We start from the raw sequence: 16,270 nt of genomic DNA, 5'->3' as shown, positions 1-16,270 counted from the left end.
TGCACAATAAAACTAGGTATGCCTGCAAAGTATTACAGCACTAATATGACCAGATATAATAAATCCCCTCCAAAGGATTTGTCTTATTTAGCTTTTCTCCATAACTTACTGACTCTGACAGGTTCCAGAATACCTCCATCATGTCAACAAACGCTTGGAGGAAGAAACAGACAGGATTATCACTTACTTGGATCAAAGCACTCAGTAAGTGTGTAGACACCCTCAACCTGGTGTGTTAAAGCTGTTCATGTTGGACTCCTCATTCCACCACTGCTTTTTGCCAGTGTGGGATCATTTCCTATATGTAAAGAATAATGTCAGACAAGGCCACATTACATGGTTTTGTTCACATAAATAGTATAGTTTCCAAAAGAAGAAGAGTTGACTCCATCAATTCAAACCATGCAAAACTTAAACAAACTCTGAGAATAAATTGGATGCTACCAAATCTTGCTTCCATATTCATGTCTTTATTTAAAAATACCTATTTGTGTCCATAGTTTTTCCAAAAATCATCATATGGCTGCCATACTCAAATCTTAGGCCCTGCTCTTGCCTCTCCTTTTGCTATCTTCTATATGGAAATTTTATTTATTAAATTTCTGTCCTGCCCTTCCTCTCAAAGGAGCTCCGAGTGGTAAAACTGTACATTCCTTGGATGGGCCTGGTTGTATTGTACCCTGCAAAGCAACACCCAGTAGTGTTATGTCTCTTCAGCTGCTACTAGCTGTGGATTGAGGATACCCAAAGTGGTGCCTTTTGGATGTTGGATTCTCAACTCCCACCAGCCCCAGCCAGCATAGCCAGTGGTCAAGGATGATGGGAGTTGTAGCCCCTCAAAATGTGGAGGGTATCATGTTGGCTACCTTTGTTCTAGAATCTAGAAGATGATCGAGCTTCATTTTTAAAAGAAGGTAGGAGAGACCAAAAGCAGTTTTTCCACACACACAAAAATCACGTGAGCCATAAACACATTGTTAGAAGTAGTTGGGAATGTTGCTGTTTGAAGCAACCTGATGTTCAAGTTGGGTTGAAAGTGGTTATAGGGCAAGCAAAAGGAATGTAATTCTAAACACTTTTTTTCCGATAGGAAACCACTAATTGCTACTGTAGAAAAGCAGCTGCTAGGTGAACATTTAACAGCCATTCTACAGAAAGGTAACCTATCTTTTTTACGGAAATATTTCTGTTTACTGCTTTTTCAGGGTTTTCAGTTCCATATGCTGAATGGAACTAACCCATTCAGCTGCCACTTTTTTAATCCCCTTTGCCTACCCTGATCATAACGGTAAGCCACAGTAGTGGCTTCAGATGTTTTTCAGAATGAAAACTTGATGTTAAAAACAAAAAACAGCAAATATGGGTGGAGGGTGTATGTATGATAACATGTCAACTCTAGATGGCATTTTAAGAGGCAAGTTGTTTCAGTACAGATGTCATCTTTCTGTGGAGGGCAAGGGGTGAATCAGATCAACTGCTACATTCTGCAAACAGCAAATACTTCACTTTCCTGCCTTTTTAAACTGTGTAATAAATCACTTTGTGTTCCAAAAGACAATATGCTTTTCAAAGAGAGTGAAAGCTACTTTTCCTGAACGGCTGTTAATGTAGACAGCATCTAACCAGTTGTTAGAGAATGTGCTGTGAATGCTAGCTGAGATAAGAATCCCGGAATCCAGCCATCTATACAGATATTTATTGGCAGCTTCAAAGTATTTACAAGAGTTCAAAGAACGACACCATCATGATCAGTCAGTTGCCTCAAATGGCTCTTTCCGCTTCTTCCCCCAGCAGATCCACCTCCTAAGCCCAGCCCCCCTTCTACCTCTGCTCCGAGAGTGGCTGGGTCCCGGAAATGGCCCTCCCCCTCAGATTCATTCTCTCCCGACAGCCCTTTGTCTCCTTCCTCATCCGAAGAAGAGCAACTGCCAATTAAAGGCACAGGATCTCTGTAAGTGCCCATTCTCTCCCCCCTCTCCTCCTTCTCTGCCTCCAATTCCCTGACATCCATCCCCTCCCCAAAGGCCCCCTCCTCCTCCTCCTCCTCAGGAGAGTCGACCGTTCCTGTTCCTCCCTCATCCAGAATGGCGGGGGTGAACCCTAGAAAACTGTCCTCCTCCTCTTCTGTATCTTCAAAAACCTCCCTCCAACCCTCCCACAAACCCGCAGTTCTCCGGCCGTTTCGGTAGTCTTCTTCCAGGTTCCCCTCCTCATCGTCTGATGGTGGGAATCCCTCGAAGTCCTCTTCATCATCCGTTAGCCCGAACACCTGTTGAAAAAACCTACCCCGGGGTTTGTCGGGAAATAAATCATGAAACTCCTCCACCAGATACTCATCAGTGATGCAATCTGCCGGGACCCAGGTGTTTTCTGAACTGGAGGCGCCTTCCCAAGCCACAAGATACTCTAGTTCCTCCCCGTTCCAACGAGAGTCCAGTATGTCAGTTACCTTGTTGCGCTGCTCTTTCTCCTCAACTTCGGGCAGTGGAAGCTCCCCTCCCCCTCTACCTTGCCTCATGCCCCCGTCCCTGTAGGGCGACAGCCGTGACCTGTGAAATACGGGATGGATTCTCATGCTCTCAGGCAACCTTAATTTAAATGCCACTGGATTGATCTGCTGGATCACCTCAAAGGGCCCCACCCTCCTGGGTTTGAGTTTCTTGTACCCCCCTTTCCAGGGCAACCCTTGCGTGGACAACCATACCTTGTCCCCAATCCAGATGGCCTCCCCTGGTCTCCGATGCTTGTCTGCCTTCCTCTTGTAAACTTCCTTGGCCCTCTCCAAGTTCAACTGGAGCTGTTGGTGAATCACCTCCATTTCCTCCGCAAACTGTTCTGCGGCAGGCACACTCCACGACTCCTCTCCCCTCCCCGGAAAGGCCCTGGGGTGACACCCGTGATTGGCGAAGAACGGAGTCATCCCTGTGGATACATTCTCCGCGTTATTGTAAGCAAACTCCGCCAGAGCTAGTTTGTCCACCCAGTCGTTCTGCCTCTGACTGACATAACACCGCAAATACTGTTGTAAAACGGAGCCGCCCTCTCCCCTTTGGCCCTCTGGCAGGTGCCACACCCCTTTACATATTCCCTTACATCCTCCCTCACCTTGGGCCACCAAAACTCCCTGGTAACCAACAGCATGGTTTTATGTTGCCCAAAATGTCCTGCCGTGGAGCTGTCGTGAAGTTGCTTGAGGACTCTGGCTCTCAGGGTCTCCCCTGGAATGCCCCCAGATAGTACAGAAGCCCCCCTTTCACTTCAAAACCCCCCTCAGCTCCCCCCTTTCCCCTTAGCTTGTCCATCTGTCGCCTTGCAAAAGCATCGTCTCTGATTAGTTGCATCAGTTCATCGTCCTTCACCAATACCCCCCCACAAGTCCACTTGTTCTCGGGGAACATTAATCTGGCAACCGGAGGTCCCTCCTCCGCCAGATACTCTGGTTTTCGAGAAAGCGCATCCGCCCTCGCGTTCTGCTCCCCTGGCACGTACTGAATCTTAAAGTTGAAATTGGCAAAAAACTCCGCCCAGCGTATCTGCCTCTGACACAGCACCCGTGCCGTACGCCAGTACTCCAGGTTCTTGTGACCCATGCACACCTGAATCTGGTGCTTAGCACCAATCAGGAAATGTCTCCATTGTTTGAACGCAGCCACAATCGCAAGCAATTCTTTGTTGTAGATAGTGTAGTTTAGCTCCGACTTTTTCAGCTTACGGGAGAAAAAGGCACACGGCCGCCACGCCCCCTTTTCATCTTGCTGCAGCAGAACAGCCCCAATGGCCCAATCTGACACATCCGTTTCCACCCTCAGCGGTCGATCGGGGTTGACGTGCAGGAGTTGCTCCTCGGACGCAAAAACCTTCTTAAGTCTCTCAAAACCCTCTTGCGCCGCTTCCGTCCGCAGAAACTTTTTCTTACCACTAAGACAGTCCGTTATGGGCGCCGTCAACTTCGCAAAGTTTTTGATGAATTTCCTGTAGAAGTTGCTGAAGCCCAGGAATTGCTGAACATCCTTCCTGGTCTTAGGGCTCTCCCATTCAAGCACAGCCTTCGCTTTCTCTGGCTCCATGGCCAGGCCTTTATCAGACAACCGGTAGCCTAGGAACTCGACCTCCGTCGCGTGGAACGGGCACTTCTCCAGCTTCACCCACAGACGATTCTCCTTTAGCTTGCTCAGGACTTTACGCACGTCCTTTACGTGCTGCTCTTCGTTGTCAGAGAACACCAGTACATCATCTAGGAAACAAACACAATTAAGATACAGCAACGGCCCCAGCACGTGGTGCACGAAAGCCTGAAAGCACGGGCTCCCACACTGCAAGCTGAAAGGCATAACTAGATATTCGAACGCCCCCAACGGGGTGAACATGGTGGTCTTCCACTCGTCGCCCTCTCGCACTCTGATGAGGTTGTACGCCCCCCCGGGGGTCCAGCTTAGTGAAAAAATTTCCTTTCCGCACTCTTGCCAAAACGTCGCCGATTCTCGGCATGGGGAAGGCCACGGGTTCCGTCAGGGAGTTCAAAATGTGAAAGTCAACTACAAGTCTCTTCTCGCTCGTTGACTTCTTGTCCACAAAGAACACCGGGCTCCCACCTGCCGCCTTGGATTCCCTGATGAATCCCCTTTTTATGTTTTTGTCGATAAAGTCCCTCAAGTCCTGCATCTCTTGCTCAGACATGGAATACAGCTTCCCCACCGGCAGTTTGGCCCCCGGGATCAGATTGATCTGGCAATCGTATGGCTGGTGCAGAGGTAACGTGTCAGCCTCCCTCTTGCTGAACACTTCCTGTAAGTCCCGGTATTGCGGAGGGATTCCGCCCTTGCCTCCTTTGAACGTTGCCGCCATCTTGGCCTCTGACACTCGAGGTTTCTCTATGCCCAGGCAGTTCTCCATGCAGTGCGCTGACCCAAACGTCAGGGACCACTGATGCCAGGAAACCACCGGATCGTGCAAGGCCAACCAGCTCATGCCTGGAATAATGGGCGGGCCTGCCAACGTGGCTATGTGGAAAGCGATGGTCTTGGAGTGCGTGGAAATCCGCATCCTTATGGAAGGGGTCTGATGGGTCACTTCCCCTTCCATCAATAGTGGTCACTTGCAGCGGAAAATCCAAAGGCTGCAGGTGCAATTGGTGCTGCGCAGCAAACTCCCTGCTGAAGAAATTGGCACTTGCTCCTGAGTCCACTAATGCATGGACCTCCATTGCATGGCCGTTCGGGAGTTCCAGCACCACCCCCAACACTATGCTTGGTTTGGGGTGTCCTGGCTGGGGCCTTTCGCAGCTGCTGCCGCCTGGCTGTTGCCCCGGTTCACCACCAGCCAGGCCCTCTCGTTTTCCCCTGAACCTGGGGTACCTCCTCTTCTCCCTATGGAGTAGCCCCCACCATTCCCTGCCAGTTACGACACTCCGGACACACTCTGGCAAAGTGTCCTGGCTTCTGGCATAAAAAACATTTCTTGGCCGTCTGCCAGTCCTTTCCCTGTTTACTGCTCGGCCGTTGGGCCTTTGAACGTTCCCGCGTGTGGGCTGAGTCAATTTCCATGGGCTCTGGCTGCTGACGACCTTCAGTGGCCGCTGCCGGCATCTCAAGAATGTGGTCACCATGGAAATGCCGGTCTCTGCTCTGCTTTCTCTCCAATAGCCGGGCTTCCTGCCTCAAACCCAACGATACGGCAGCCTTCGCTAGCGTGTCCATATCTTTGGGACGGGGCCCCCTGGCAAGCTCATCTTTCACTTCAGAGTTCAGCCCAGCTTTGAACATAGCCTGCACGGGCTCTGAATTCAACTCCCATCCCAATTTGTGAACAAGCATGGCGAACTGCGACCAGTAACTACGCACAGTCAAGTTCCCTTGTTTCAAAGCCAGGAGCTCCTGCTGAGTCATATCTACTTGGCTTTCATGTGAAAACATGATGTCCATTGCCTCCCAGAACTTTGCCAAATTCCGCAGCGCTTCATTATTTGCTGCTATCAGTGGCCTGACCCAATCTTTGTCCGGGCCCGATAAATGGCTAATTAGGAAGGCCACCCTTTGAGCATCGTTAGCAAACTCAGCCCCCTCCAGTTCAAGTACATACTTCATCTCCGTTTTAAATCCCAAATATTCCTCTGGATCCCCGTGAAATTTCCCCACTAACGCAGGCATGCTCCTTCCTTCCTTCCTTCCTTCCTTCCTTCCTTTGTCTCCTTCCTCGTCCGAAGAGCAACTGCTAATTAAAGGCACAGGATCTCTGTAAGTGCCCATTCTCTCCCCCCTCCTCCTTCTCTGCCTCCAATTCCCTGACACCAGTTCTATTTTTCCTTTCCCTCTAAATCAAAGGAAACTGTCTGTTCTAAACTGGTTTCTGTCATCAGTAATGGACTGGATGAGGGTAAACAAATTGAAACTTAATCCTGACAAGACAGAGGTGCTCTTGGACAGGAAGAAGGCAGAACAGGGCATAGGGATTCAGCCTGTGTTGGATGGGGTAACAGTTTGGGTGTGCTCCTGGACTCAACCCTGAGCCTGGGTGCCCAGGTTTCCGCAGTGGCCAGGAGTGCATTTTCATAGTTAAAACTATTTACACAGAACAAAATATTTCTCTGAATCAAATAACTGAACTTGATTGACTAAATCTTTCCAACCAGTCACAAACTCAAAATCAGACTTTACACCTGCTGTCCTGGAGCATTGCTGGGTGGGGAAGCAAAGGTGGAGACCCAGATTTAATGAATTTCATCGAAGGTTTTGATATAATTATTTTACCAGAAACCTGGTCTACTAGAGATATCAAAATTAATGGTTTTACCTCTTATATGATTCCTGCATTGAAACCTAATTCTAAGAGCTGGCCCAAAGCAGGTTTTTGCTGTCTGATTAAAGACCATCTAGGGTTTGAAGTCAAAACAGTTAAAAAAAGTCTTGTCACTTGCACAAGTTCTACTTTTAACTACTAAAAATGATATCTTGTTGCTTGTAAATGTATCCCCCTACACCACCAAACATTATCTCTGCTGAAAATTGGTCACAATTAAGCTCTTACATTGAAAATTTGACTGATAAAACCTACAGTAAACACCTCAATAATAGCAGCCGATTTCAATGCTAGGGTGGGAATTGATAATGAACAGTTATTTACTACTTTAAATTGGAATACCACCAATGATATTGCATATTCAATGAAAATAGGAAGACTCCCTAGAGACAAGGTTATAAACAGGGAAGGTATATGTTTGCTCGAGCTGTGTAACAATTTTAATTTACAAATTGTGAATGGCTCAACAGATGGGGATAGATAAGTGGAATTCTCATAGTTTTCCCCTTGAGGATGTAGTGTCATTGATTAAATGCTGGTCCCTTACAATATTGTAAATCTGATAGTGGATTTCAAAATTGGGATGCATACTGAAAGTGATCACCAACCACTGTTGATGTCTATAAATTTAAATTTAGGTTTGAAACAACTAATTGGAATAACACAAAATTTTGCCTACATGAGCAAATGATCCAACTAAAATGGTCTCAGGAAATGAGTAGTAGTGGGGCAAAAACTTACAGTTGATTTTAGAAATCAGGTACTCTCTAATTTAAAGAATATAAATTCTCGTATTCTGAAAGTATATACTGAAATTTTCAAAACGTTTGAAGAGCTCAACACTCCACCAAATGTCAGGGCATTTAAATGCAGAACTAGTTCCTGGTTCAACAATGAATGTTTTCAACTTAAAAGAAAATTGCGCCAAATTTTCAGAGATAACCATACTAAAGTAGAACCTGTCTACCTTGATGAAAAAGGAAAATATCATAATATTTTGGCTGAAAAGAAACAAAAATATGCCTCCCCAAAATGGTCCCAATTTCTCGACTCCATCCAAAACAAAAACAACAAAGAGTTTTGGTTGTTAGTGTATGGAAGCCTGAAAGCTGGCAACCATTTAGTTGTTCCACCAATTGCAGAATCCAAATGGACCCAGTATTTCATATCCATATTTAGTGACCTGCACTGTGAATTGAATTGGAAAGGAGACCAATGATAACAAACTGGAGAGACTGGAGGAGTGGCCTGTTGGCTTTTTGCAGTATGGTAACGCTGCAGAGAGCTTGCTGGGGAGATCATGCATTAAAAAGAAAGGACTCAAAAAATACTTAAAGAAGGTTTTAATAAGAAAAACAAAAACTCCATTTACACTAAATACATCAACAAACCAGACCCAACCACCAACCCATCCCCCAGGGTAATGGGAGAGCTAGGTGCTGCTCCTTATATACTACACCCAGATGCTGACACACCTTAATCAAATACAACTCAGCAGCACCTGCTATGTTTCACAGCTGTAAAGCTGGGTCTCGTTATCTTGCTCTGGCCCTTGCTCTGGCCCCTTAAAGACATACACATGGAGTGGAACAATGATGAACCTTTACATTTAAAGGAACCATTCAACATTTCCCCTGCGGTTCATCATTGTGGAACAAAAACATAAAGCATACTTTGTACATGTCTTTCATGTGTAACCTTTGGAAGTGCTTTTGTAAAAATGTCTGCAATTTGATTGTCACCTGGAACATATTTAAATACAACCATTTCATCAGCAATTAGTTTCTTTACAAATTCTAAACGTAAAGGGCCTTTTCGGTGGTGGCGCCCGCCCTGTGGAATGCCCTCCCATTGGATGTCAAGGTGATGGACAACTACCTGACATTCAGAAGACATCTTAAGGCGGCCCTATTCAGGGAATTATTATTATTATTATTATTATTATTATTATTATTATTATTATCTTAAGACTCTAGTGCGCTGCGTATTGGTCTCTGAACACAGGATAGCAAGTCCACTCTGGGAATCAAGGTAAACTTTTACTGGTAGTGTTACTTGCATCTGTAGGTCTGCAAATACTTGCAGATACCATTCTACATCATGAGTGGCCTGAACGCATGCACATAATTCACTCTCTGTTGTGGAGAGACAAATAATGGTTTGTGTCTGGGACTTCCATTCAAATGGACAACCGTTATAACAAAACACCATACCAGACACACCCCTGCAATTATTTTGTTCTACTGCATGAGATGCATCGCAGAAAATTTCAAAACCTTTGTCAATACTTGTTGTAAACTGCAACCTATAATGTTTGGTATGTTTAAGGTACATTACCACTCTCTTAAGAGCAGAGAAACATTGTGTAGTGGGCTTTTCCACAAATTGATGCATCTTTTAACAAAAGCTTAACTGTTTCATATTCTACACCTAGTGAATAACACAAAACATAATCCTCACCTGGAATTTGTTGAAAACCCTTAGCAACTAATCTTGCCTTGTACCTTACAACTTCATTTTTGTCATTCATTTTAACTCTATAAACCCATTTTGAATCAATAAGTCTCATATCTGGGGTTTGTTGTACAAGAGACCAAGTGTTATGCTCTTTCAAAGAAGCTATCTCGGAGTTCATAGCTTTATACCAATTTACAGCTTGGTGCTTAGGTAAATTCTGAACATCATTGTAGCTTTTTGGCTCAAAAACCACCTTATTGGCATACACAGCATTAAAATGTTCATCTGCAAAACGTTGTGGCTTCTGCCTCTTTCTGTCTGAACGTCTCAGTCCGGAAGGAGAGTCAGACTCCTCAGACTTAATGGGACTAAGTGAACCACTAGTTTCAGGTTGTAAATCATCATTGTCAGACTGAAAAGGTGCCTGTAGGCTAAGCTCACGGTCAGAAAACTCAAGAGAATCTAACCTCCCCTCGGGTGCCTGTGACTTTAAATCCTCAAACAAATTATCAGATTCAACAGGCTTTTTGTCTTTCCCCATTAATTCAGAAGCACCATTTCCTGCTGCTGCTGCTGCTTCTTCCTCTTCTTCCTCAGTATCATTTATACCATCAGTATCTTGGAAAACAACAACCCCATTCCAATTTACAGTTTGTATCATGCTTCTGGTAATATGAAATTTGCCAGTTGCTGGTATGTAAATTCTGTACGCCCCCTGCTGGTAGCCCATTAATTTTCCCTGGACACTACGCTCACCCAATTTCTGCTTAGCAGGATAATGCATAATTACATCTGAACCCCAAATGCGTAGGTATTTCAGATTAGGGCGTTTTTAAAACAGCTTCTCATAGGGGGTGACATCTAAACCAGAATGATAACTGCGATTTCTAACATAACAAAAGGCATTGAGTGCTTCAGCCCAAAACGCTTTGGGCAGATTAGCATCGTGCAGATAAGTTTTAACCCCTGCCTGCAAGTCACGCTGCACAACTTCAACAAGCCCATTTTGCCAGGGACTTCGGGGGCAAGATAACTCATGAGTAGTCCCCTGCGCTTCCAGGAATTTCTCAAAATCCTCAGAAACAAATTCCCCGCCCCGGTCAGAAAACAGGTTCTTAATAGGTTTGTTAAAGTGTGTTTTTACCCAGTTGCAAAAAACTTTGTACTTCTCAAATGCTTGGGACTTCTCAGCTATTGCATAAGTCCAACAATATCTACTATACTGGTCTATTAGGGTAAGCCAGTATTTCGAACCTCCTAATGATGGTGGGAGTGGCCCAACTAAATCACAATGCACACGCTCAAATGGCTCAGTTACTTTCCTATCTGAGCACCTACCCTTGCGTGCAACCTTAATCTTATTCTTGCAACAGGATAGACACTGCATAAAGAATTTACATGGTTTTAAGTTGAGGCCATTGACAATACTCTTTGTCTTAATTACATCAGCAAAATTCAGGTGTCCCAGAATTCTGTGCGCCTCGTGGACACACTCAGAATGTGGCCTTACATTCCTCAACCCCTGGCTTGACTGTGCTACTGTGCAGTTTATAGGCGATTGGGAGTAGGTGCGAAAATACAGTCTATATAAACCATCAGATTCCCGGGCATACAATAGACGTTTGTTCCCATCGAAAAACTCACACATTGACTTTAAGAAACACACAGTTATGCCTTGACGAGCAAAACACCTTACTGACAATAAATTGTCCACTGTCGGGCAGTAAATGCAGTTCGCTATTGTAATGTTTAAAGAGTCAAGTTTAACGGTACCCCTGCCAAGCGACTGCAAGACTTGTGAATTGGCTAAATGTACATTACCAATTTCCTCTTCGAAAGAAATAAACAAGCTTCGATCATTGCAGACGTGCCGAGATGCTCCTGAGTCAATAACAAAAGACTTCCACTTGGCACCTTTAGGTCTTTTACGATCTGTTGTCCGAGCGTGAAAAGCTCGCGGCTCGTTTCTGTCTTTACGGTACGATGTCGGCTGCTGGGCTGACGACCGTGTTTGACGAACAGAAACAGGCTTGGGAGTACTTTGCTTTCTTTTGGATCTGCAGTCCCTTGCAAAATGTCCTTGCATATTGCAGAACCAACAACGCTTTGCAGCTTTAAATGCAGTTGTATCACCACAGGTTTGCATATGGTGTTCCTCATTCTTTCTGGAAACAGGAGTGCTTATGGCACAAGCCTCCCTTCTATCCAACTCGCCCATTAATCTTGCTGTTACCCCTTCCACAGTTAATTGTGCTGGTGGAACGGCAGATATCTGGCTAGCTATACCATCAAAGTCCTCATTAAGGGAACAAAGGATGATAAAAACATACTGAATATCATGTATCTCCAGGTCCCTTCGAATTAATTCGCCGCGTATGGCCTCCAGACGTCTCAAGTGTGCTGCCAAATCACCACCAGGCTGCAACTTTGTCTGGTACAACTGCTTGAAAAACGTCAATGCAGACGCTGACTCTTTTCTAACATGCACTGCTGTAAGACTGTCCCACATTTCTTTGGCAGTTTTCTTATTCCTTATATAGACTACTTGCTGGTCGCTGACTGCCAAATTAATTATCGCCCTGGCTTTTGCATCTCCTTTCGACCAAGCATTAGTTACAGGGTCAGGAGGGTCATCAGTTACATAGGTCCATACTTCTCTAGAGGTCAAAAGCGCCTCCACCCGAAAAGACCATAAACTGTAGTTCTCATCTGTCAGCTGTGGGAAGACCAGAGCCTTCTCAGCTTCAGGAACCCGGTCAACCATTCTGGAACTCTTCCAGACCCACAAAAACTACGCTAACAGGAGAAGGAGTTTTCAAACCTTTCTCAGAGTCCAAAAATATGCAGTCATCCACTCAGCAGCTGGGCCCATAACCAAAGATGTTGGCTTTTTGCAGTATGGTAACGCTGCAGAGAGCTTGCTGGGGAGATCATGCATTAAAAAGAAAGGACTCAAAAAATACTTAAAGAAGGTTTTAATAAGAAAAACAAAAACTCCATTTACACTAAATACATCAACAAACCAGACCCAACCACCAACCCATCCCCCAGGGTAATGGGAGAGCTAGGTGCTGCTCCTTATATACTACACCCAGATGCTGACACACCTTAATCAAATACAACTCAGCAGCACCTGCTATGTTTCACAGCTGTAAAGCTGGGTCTCGTTATCTTGCTCTGGCCCTTGCTCTGGCCCCTTAAAGACATACACATGGAGTGGAACAATGATGAACCTTTACATTTAAAGGAACCATTCAACATGGCCAAGGGTGAAAGAGGAGGAAATTCAAGAGATAGTTAATACTTTTAAATTGGGCGAGTCACCAGGGCCAGATGGTCTACCAATAGAATTATTTAAGACTTTCATAGATTGGTGGGCAGAACCCCTAGCTCAGTTATTTACTCTTATTAATAAATATGGAGTCATCCCTAAAATATTCCTCAGATCAATAATTATTCCAATCTTTAAGAAAAGGTGATCCGGGAGAACCAAAGAACTACTGACCGATAAGTCTACTTTCAGTGATAGGGGAAATCTATGCTAAGCACTTTATACTTAAACTGCTTACCTGGATGAAAAATCTAAACTTACCAGGGAAAGAATAAATAGGTTTTTCCAAAGCCTGCTCCATTTTAGACCATTGTCTCATACTTACGCATTTGGTTGAAAAATACGGATTTCAAAATCAATCCAAGATTTGTGCAGCATTCGTACATTTCCATGCTGCCTTTGATTCAGTTAATTGTATGATATTGTTAAAGAAGCTTGCAGAGTTAGGGACTGATAAACATTTGTTGATCTTAAGATAGAATTTATAGTCTTTTAACATCTGCCAAATGAAACTTAATATCAAAGGTCACCTCTCCTCTGATATCCCTAACACGAAAGGTTTAAAACAAGGGTGTATTCTTGCCCCTTTTCTTTTTAATTTATTTTTATCAGATCTTCCAGAGCACATCAAAAAAATAGAATCGCATGCCCCCCAAATCTACCAAAACCCAGTTCCACTTTTACTGTATGTGGATGATGCAACCTTATTATCACTGACGAAGATAGGTTTGAATTGTCTTTTACTCTCCTTGGTTTCTTACTGCGAAATTAACAAATGCTCTTTAAATTATGAGAAGACATAAATTCTGGTCTTCTCTAATTCCCGGAAACTAGAGAAATGGAAAATAAGAAGACAAGAAATTCCTCAAGTAAAGATGCATAGATTGTTGGTGCTTCTCAGTAGGAGACGGCCTTCTCCCGGCACTGGTCCAGAACGCATAGCACAGCATTCACTCCTCCAGATGTTCGTTCAAGCAAGCAGCAGAGCTTAGCAGAAGCTGAGACTGAGGATACGTAGCATCTGGGTTTAGTGATTTATTTACAGGATAGAAATAAAGAACAGAGCCATTATGGCATGTCTCTTCTCTGAGAACAACAGAACAGAACAAAAAACAAAGAAGACGGAAGTGGCACACAGTTCCTTCCGTTCCCATGCTTCCAAAGAATGGAATGTCAACACACAGAGCATGTGATCTAGTAGTCACACACACTCTGCAGCACAGGAGAGAATGAAAATCCTGACATCCCCCCCCCTTTTCCTAGTAATAGTTGCTGCAGTGTTTAGCTTAACCACAGCTTCTGTACATATATCTGAAGTTGTTCCTTGTTAACAACTTTTGACAACAGATCTGCAGGAATTTCTTTTCCTGACATGTAGGACACCTGAATGAGTCCTTTCTGCATACACTCTCTTGCACGCTGTAATTTTAACAGCAAGTACTTGGTTCTTTGCTTACATCCCTCAGGAGTGAGCAAAGACAAACATGACCTGTTTTCTTGATAAACCTGTATAGGACACTTTACATTAACCCTCATGTCCTCAAACAGTTGCAACAACCATTCACAATCCAAAGGTGAATATGACAGAGCATTGAGTTCAGCTTCACAAGAACTTAGGCTCCCTGTTGTCTGCTTCTTGCACGACCAAACAGGCACTGTTTGTACATGTAGCACACTCTGGAAGTGCTTTTACCATCTGTGGTGTCACTTCCAAAACTTGCTTCTGCAAATATCTCAAGATTTCCAGACTTTTGATTGGTAAATCTCAGTCTGTAGTGCATAGCATGCTATGCTCTTCAGAGCTTTCCAATCCTGAACAGTAGGATTGTTAGCGTGTCTGCTCAGCAAATTTGTGCTGACTGCAATATCAGGTCTTGAACACTGGGCAATGAAATTCAGCTTGCCTAGAACACATCTGTACAGTGTAACATCAAAAAATGCTTCATCGGTGTCATCTAACTGAAAACCTGTTACCATTGGTGTATCCACAGGATTAGCATCAACAAAGTTCAGTTTGGTCAATACATCAGCAATTTTCTGTGATTGGTGTACCAAAATATCCCCTCTGTCAGCTGCGTCCCATTGCTGACAAAGGGGGAGAGCGTGGAGAGACAGGAGGAGGTAATTAGGCAGGAATGTGGAACGAGGGAGAAGCAGCCTAGTTTCAGTAGAAGCCTGAGCTCCGAGAACAAGGAGAAGGAAGGGGAGAGTTCAAGGGAGAAGACACAGACTGACAGTTTAAGCTCGGACTCAGAGGGAGGGCCACTGGAAATAGCCCATCCCATGATGCATAGGCGCTCAAGAATTAATGTGAGGCGTGAACAGGAAAGGAAGCAAAAGTGGTGCTTTAAATGTGGGAAGAGGCAGGGGCAGAACTCAGACTCAGCAAGAACTATTTTGGAAGCAGACGCTGAGTGACTGAGCTCCAGAGTGATTTGTGTGTTTTGAGCAACAAACTTGATGCTTCTTCAGTTGAGCAAGGGTACCATTGTATAAGACCTGATCCTTTCAAAAGAAAAGAAAAATATCAACAAAACATACACAATACAGTTTGTTTTGCTCCTCCTCTTTTGCACATGGATCTTCTTTGCCTTGGTGAAAACCTGGAGAAAACAATGTCTTCGTTAGTTTAGAGTTCCAACACTGGGCACTTTGTTTGAGACCATACAGGGATTTCTTGAGAGCACAAACCAATCCCTTCTGTACCTGTACTCCATCAGGTGGAAGCATATAAATTGACTTACCCAGGTCCCCGTACAAAAATGCTGTGTTCACATTGTGATACAAAATGTCCAGTTTCTCCTTTGCAGCAATTTTGAGCATAAGCCTAATGTTCTCATACTTGACGGTGGGTGAGTAGGTCTCATGATAGTCTTGACCTGGTACCTCTGAAAAACCTCGGGTGACCAATCTGGCTTTGTGCCATTCTGGTCTGTCTTGGCCTTAAAGACCCATTTGCTATCAACCAGCTTCATCCCTGTTACCAATGGAACTAGTTCCCATGTTTTGTTCCTCTCTTAAGGAATCAAGTTCAGCCTTCATGGCATTTAACCATGGCTCAGCATCCTCTGAGGTTAAACTCTGGACCTCTTGGAAGCTTGAAGGTTCCCAAACCTTCTCTGAGTTACTAACAACAGCTGTATCTGCTTTGGCTGATTTAGCAAACTCCTCAGCATACCTTTTGGGTTGTTTACCCTTTGTGGCTCTTTCAGATCTGCGTACTATACGCAAGTCTTCCATGCTAGGCTTCTCCTCTTTAGAAGAATGGTGGCCTATGGTGAACAGTGGTTCCTCCAATTCAGTGTCAGACTCGTCAGATGGTCTGAGAGAGGCTTTTGCACTTTTGTAGTCCACTGTGTCATCCGAGTCCACAGCACTACCACTTCCCACTGAACTGGTATCTGAACCCCCCTCCTCCTCAGATTCCTCACCGTTATCAGCATCAGGGTAACATTGGAAGATTCCCACATTGTCTCCTCACTTTGCATTGTACTGAACACTTCTGGTGAATCTTACTGTCTTCATGTCAGACATTAACACTCTGTATGCCCTTTTTTTTGTATCCCACTGAGGAGTGTGAACCCACATGTCAGAACCAAAAATTCTCAGGTGCTTGACAAATGGTTTCTTACCAAACAGCTTCTCTCTCTCTTTTTTTAAATCTTTATTTATACAACAACAAAAATA

The 16,270-nt window shown here is 44.4% G+C and overlaps 1 protein-coding gene across 2 annotated transcripts in view; it reads left to right on the top strand.

Annotated features, from left to right (window-relative positions):
- LOC309523301 (cullin-4B) overlaps positions 1–16,270 on the top strand; it is a 236,591-nt gene that overhangs the window by 58,499 nt on the left and 161,822 nt on the right. For both annotated transcript variants that reach the window (XM_082207090.1, XM_082207089.1), the window contains exons 7-8: positions 122–204; positions 1,091–1,158. In XM_082207090.1, coding sequence (XP_082063216.1) covers positions 122–204; positions 1,091–1,158 — 151 coding nt within the window. The remainder of the gene's footprint in view (positions 1–121; positions 205–1,090; positions 1,159–16,270) is intronic.

This window comes from Podarcis vaucheri (assembly GCF_965113315.1).
Source record: "Podarcis vaucheri genome assembly, chromosome: W".
NCBI lineage: Eukaryota > Metazoa > Chordata > Lepidosauria > Squamata > Lacertidae > Podarcis > Podarcis vaucheri.
Note: the sequence above shows the minus strand (reverse complement) of the source record. Positions and strands in the feature narration are given on the sequence as shown.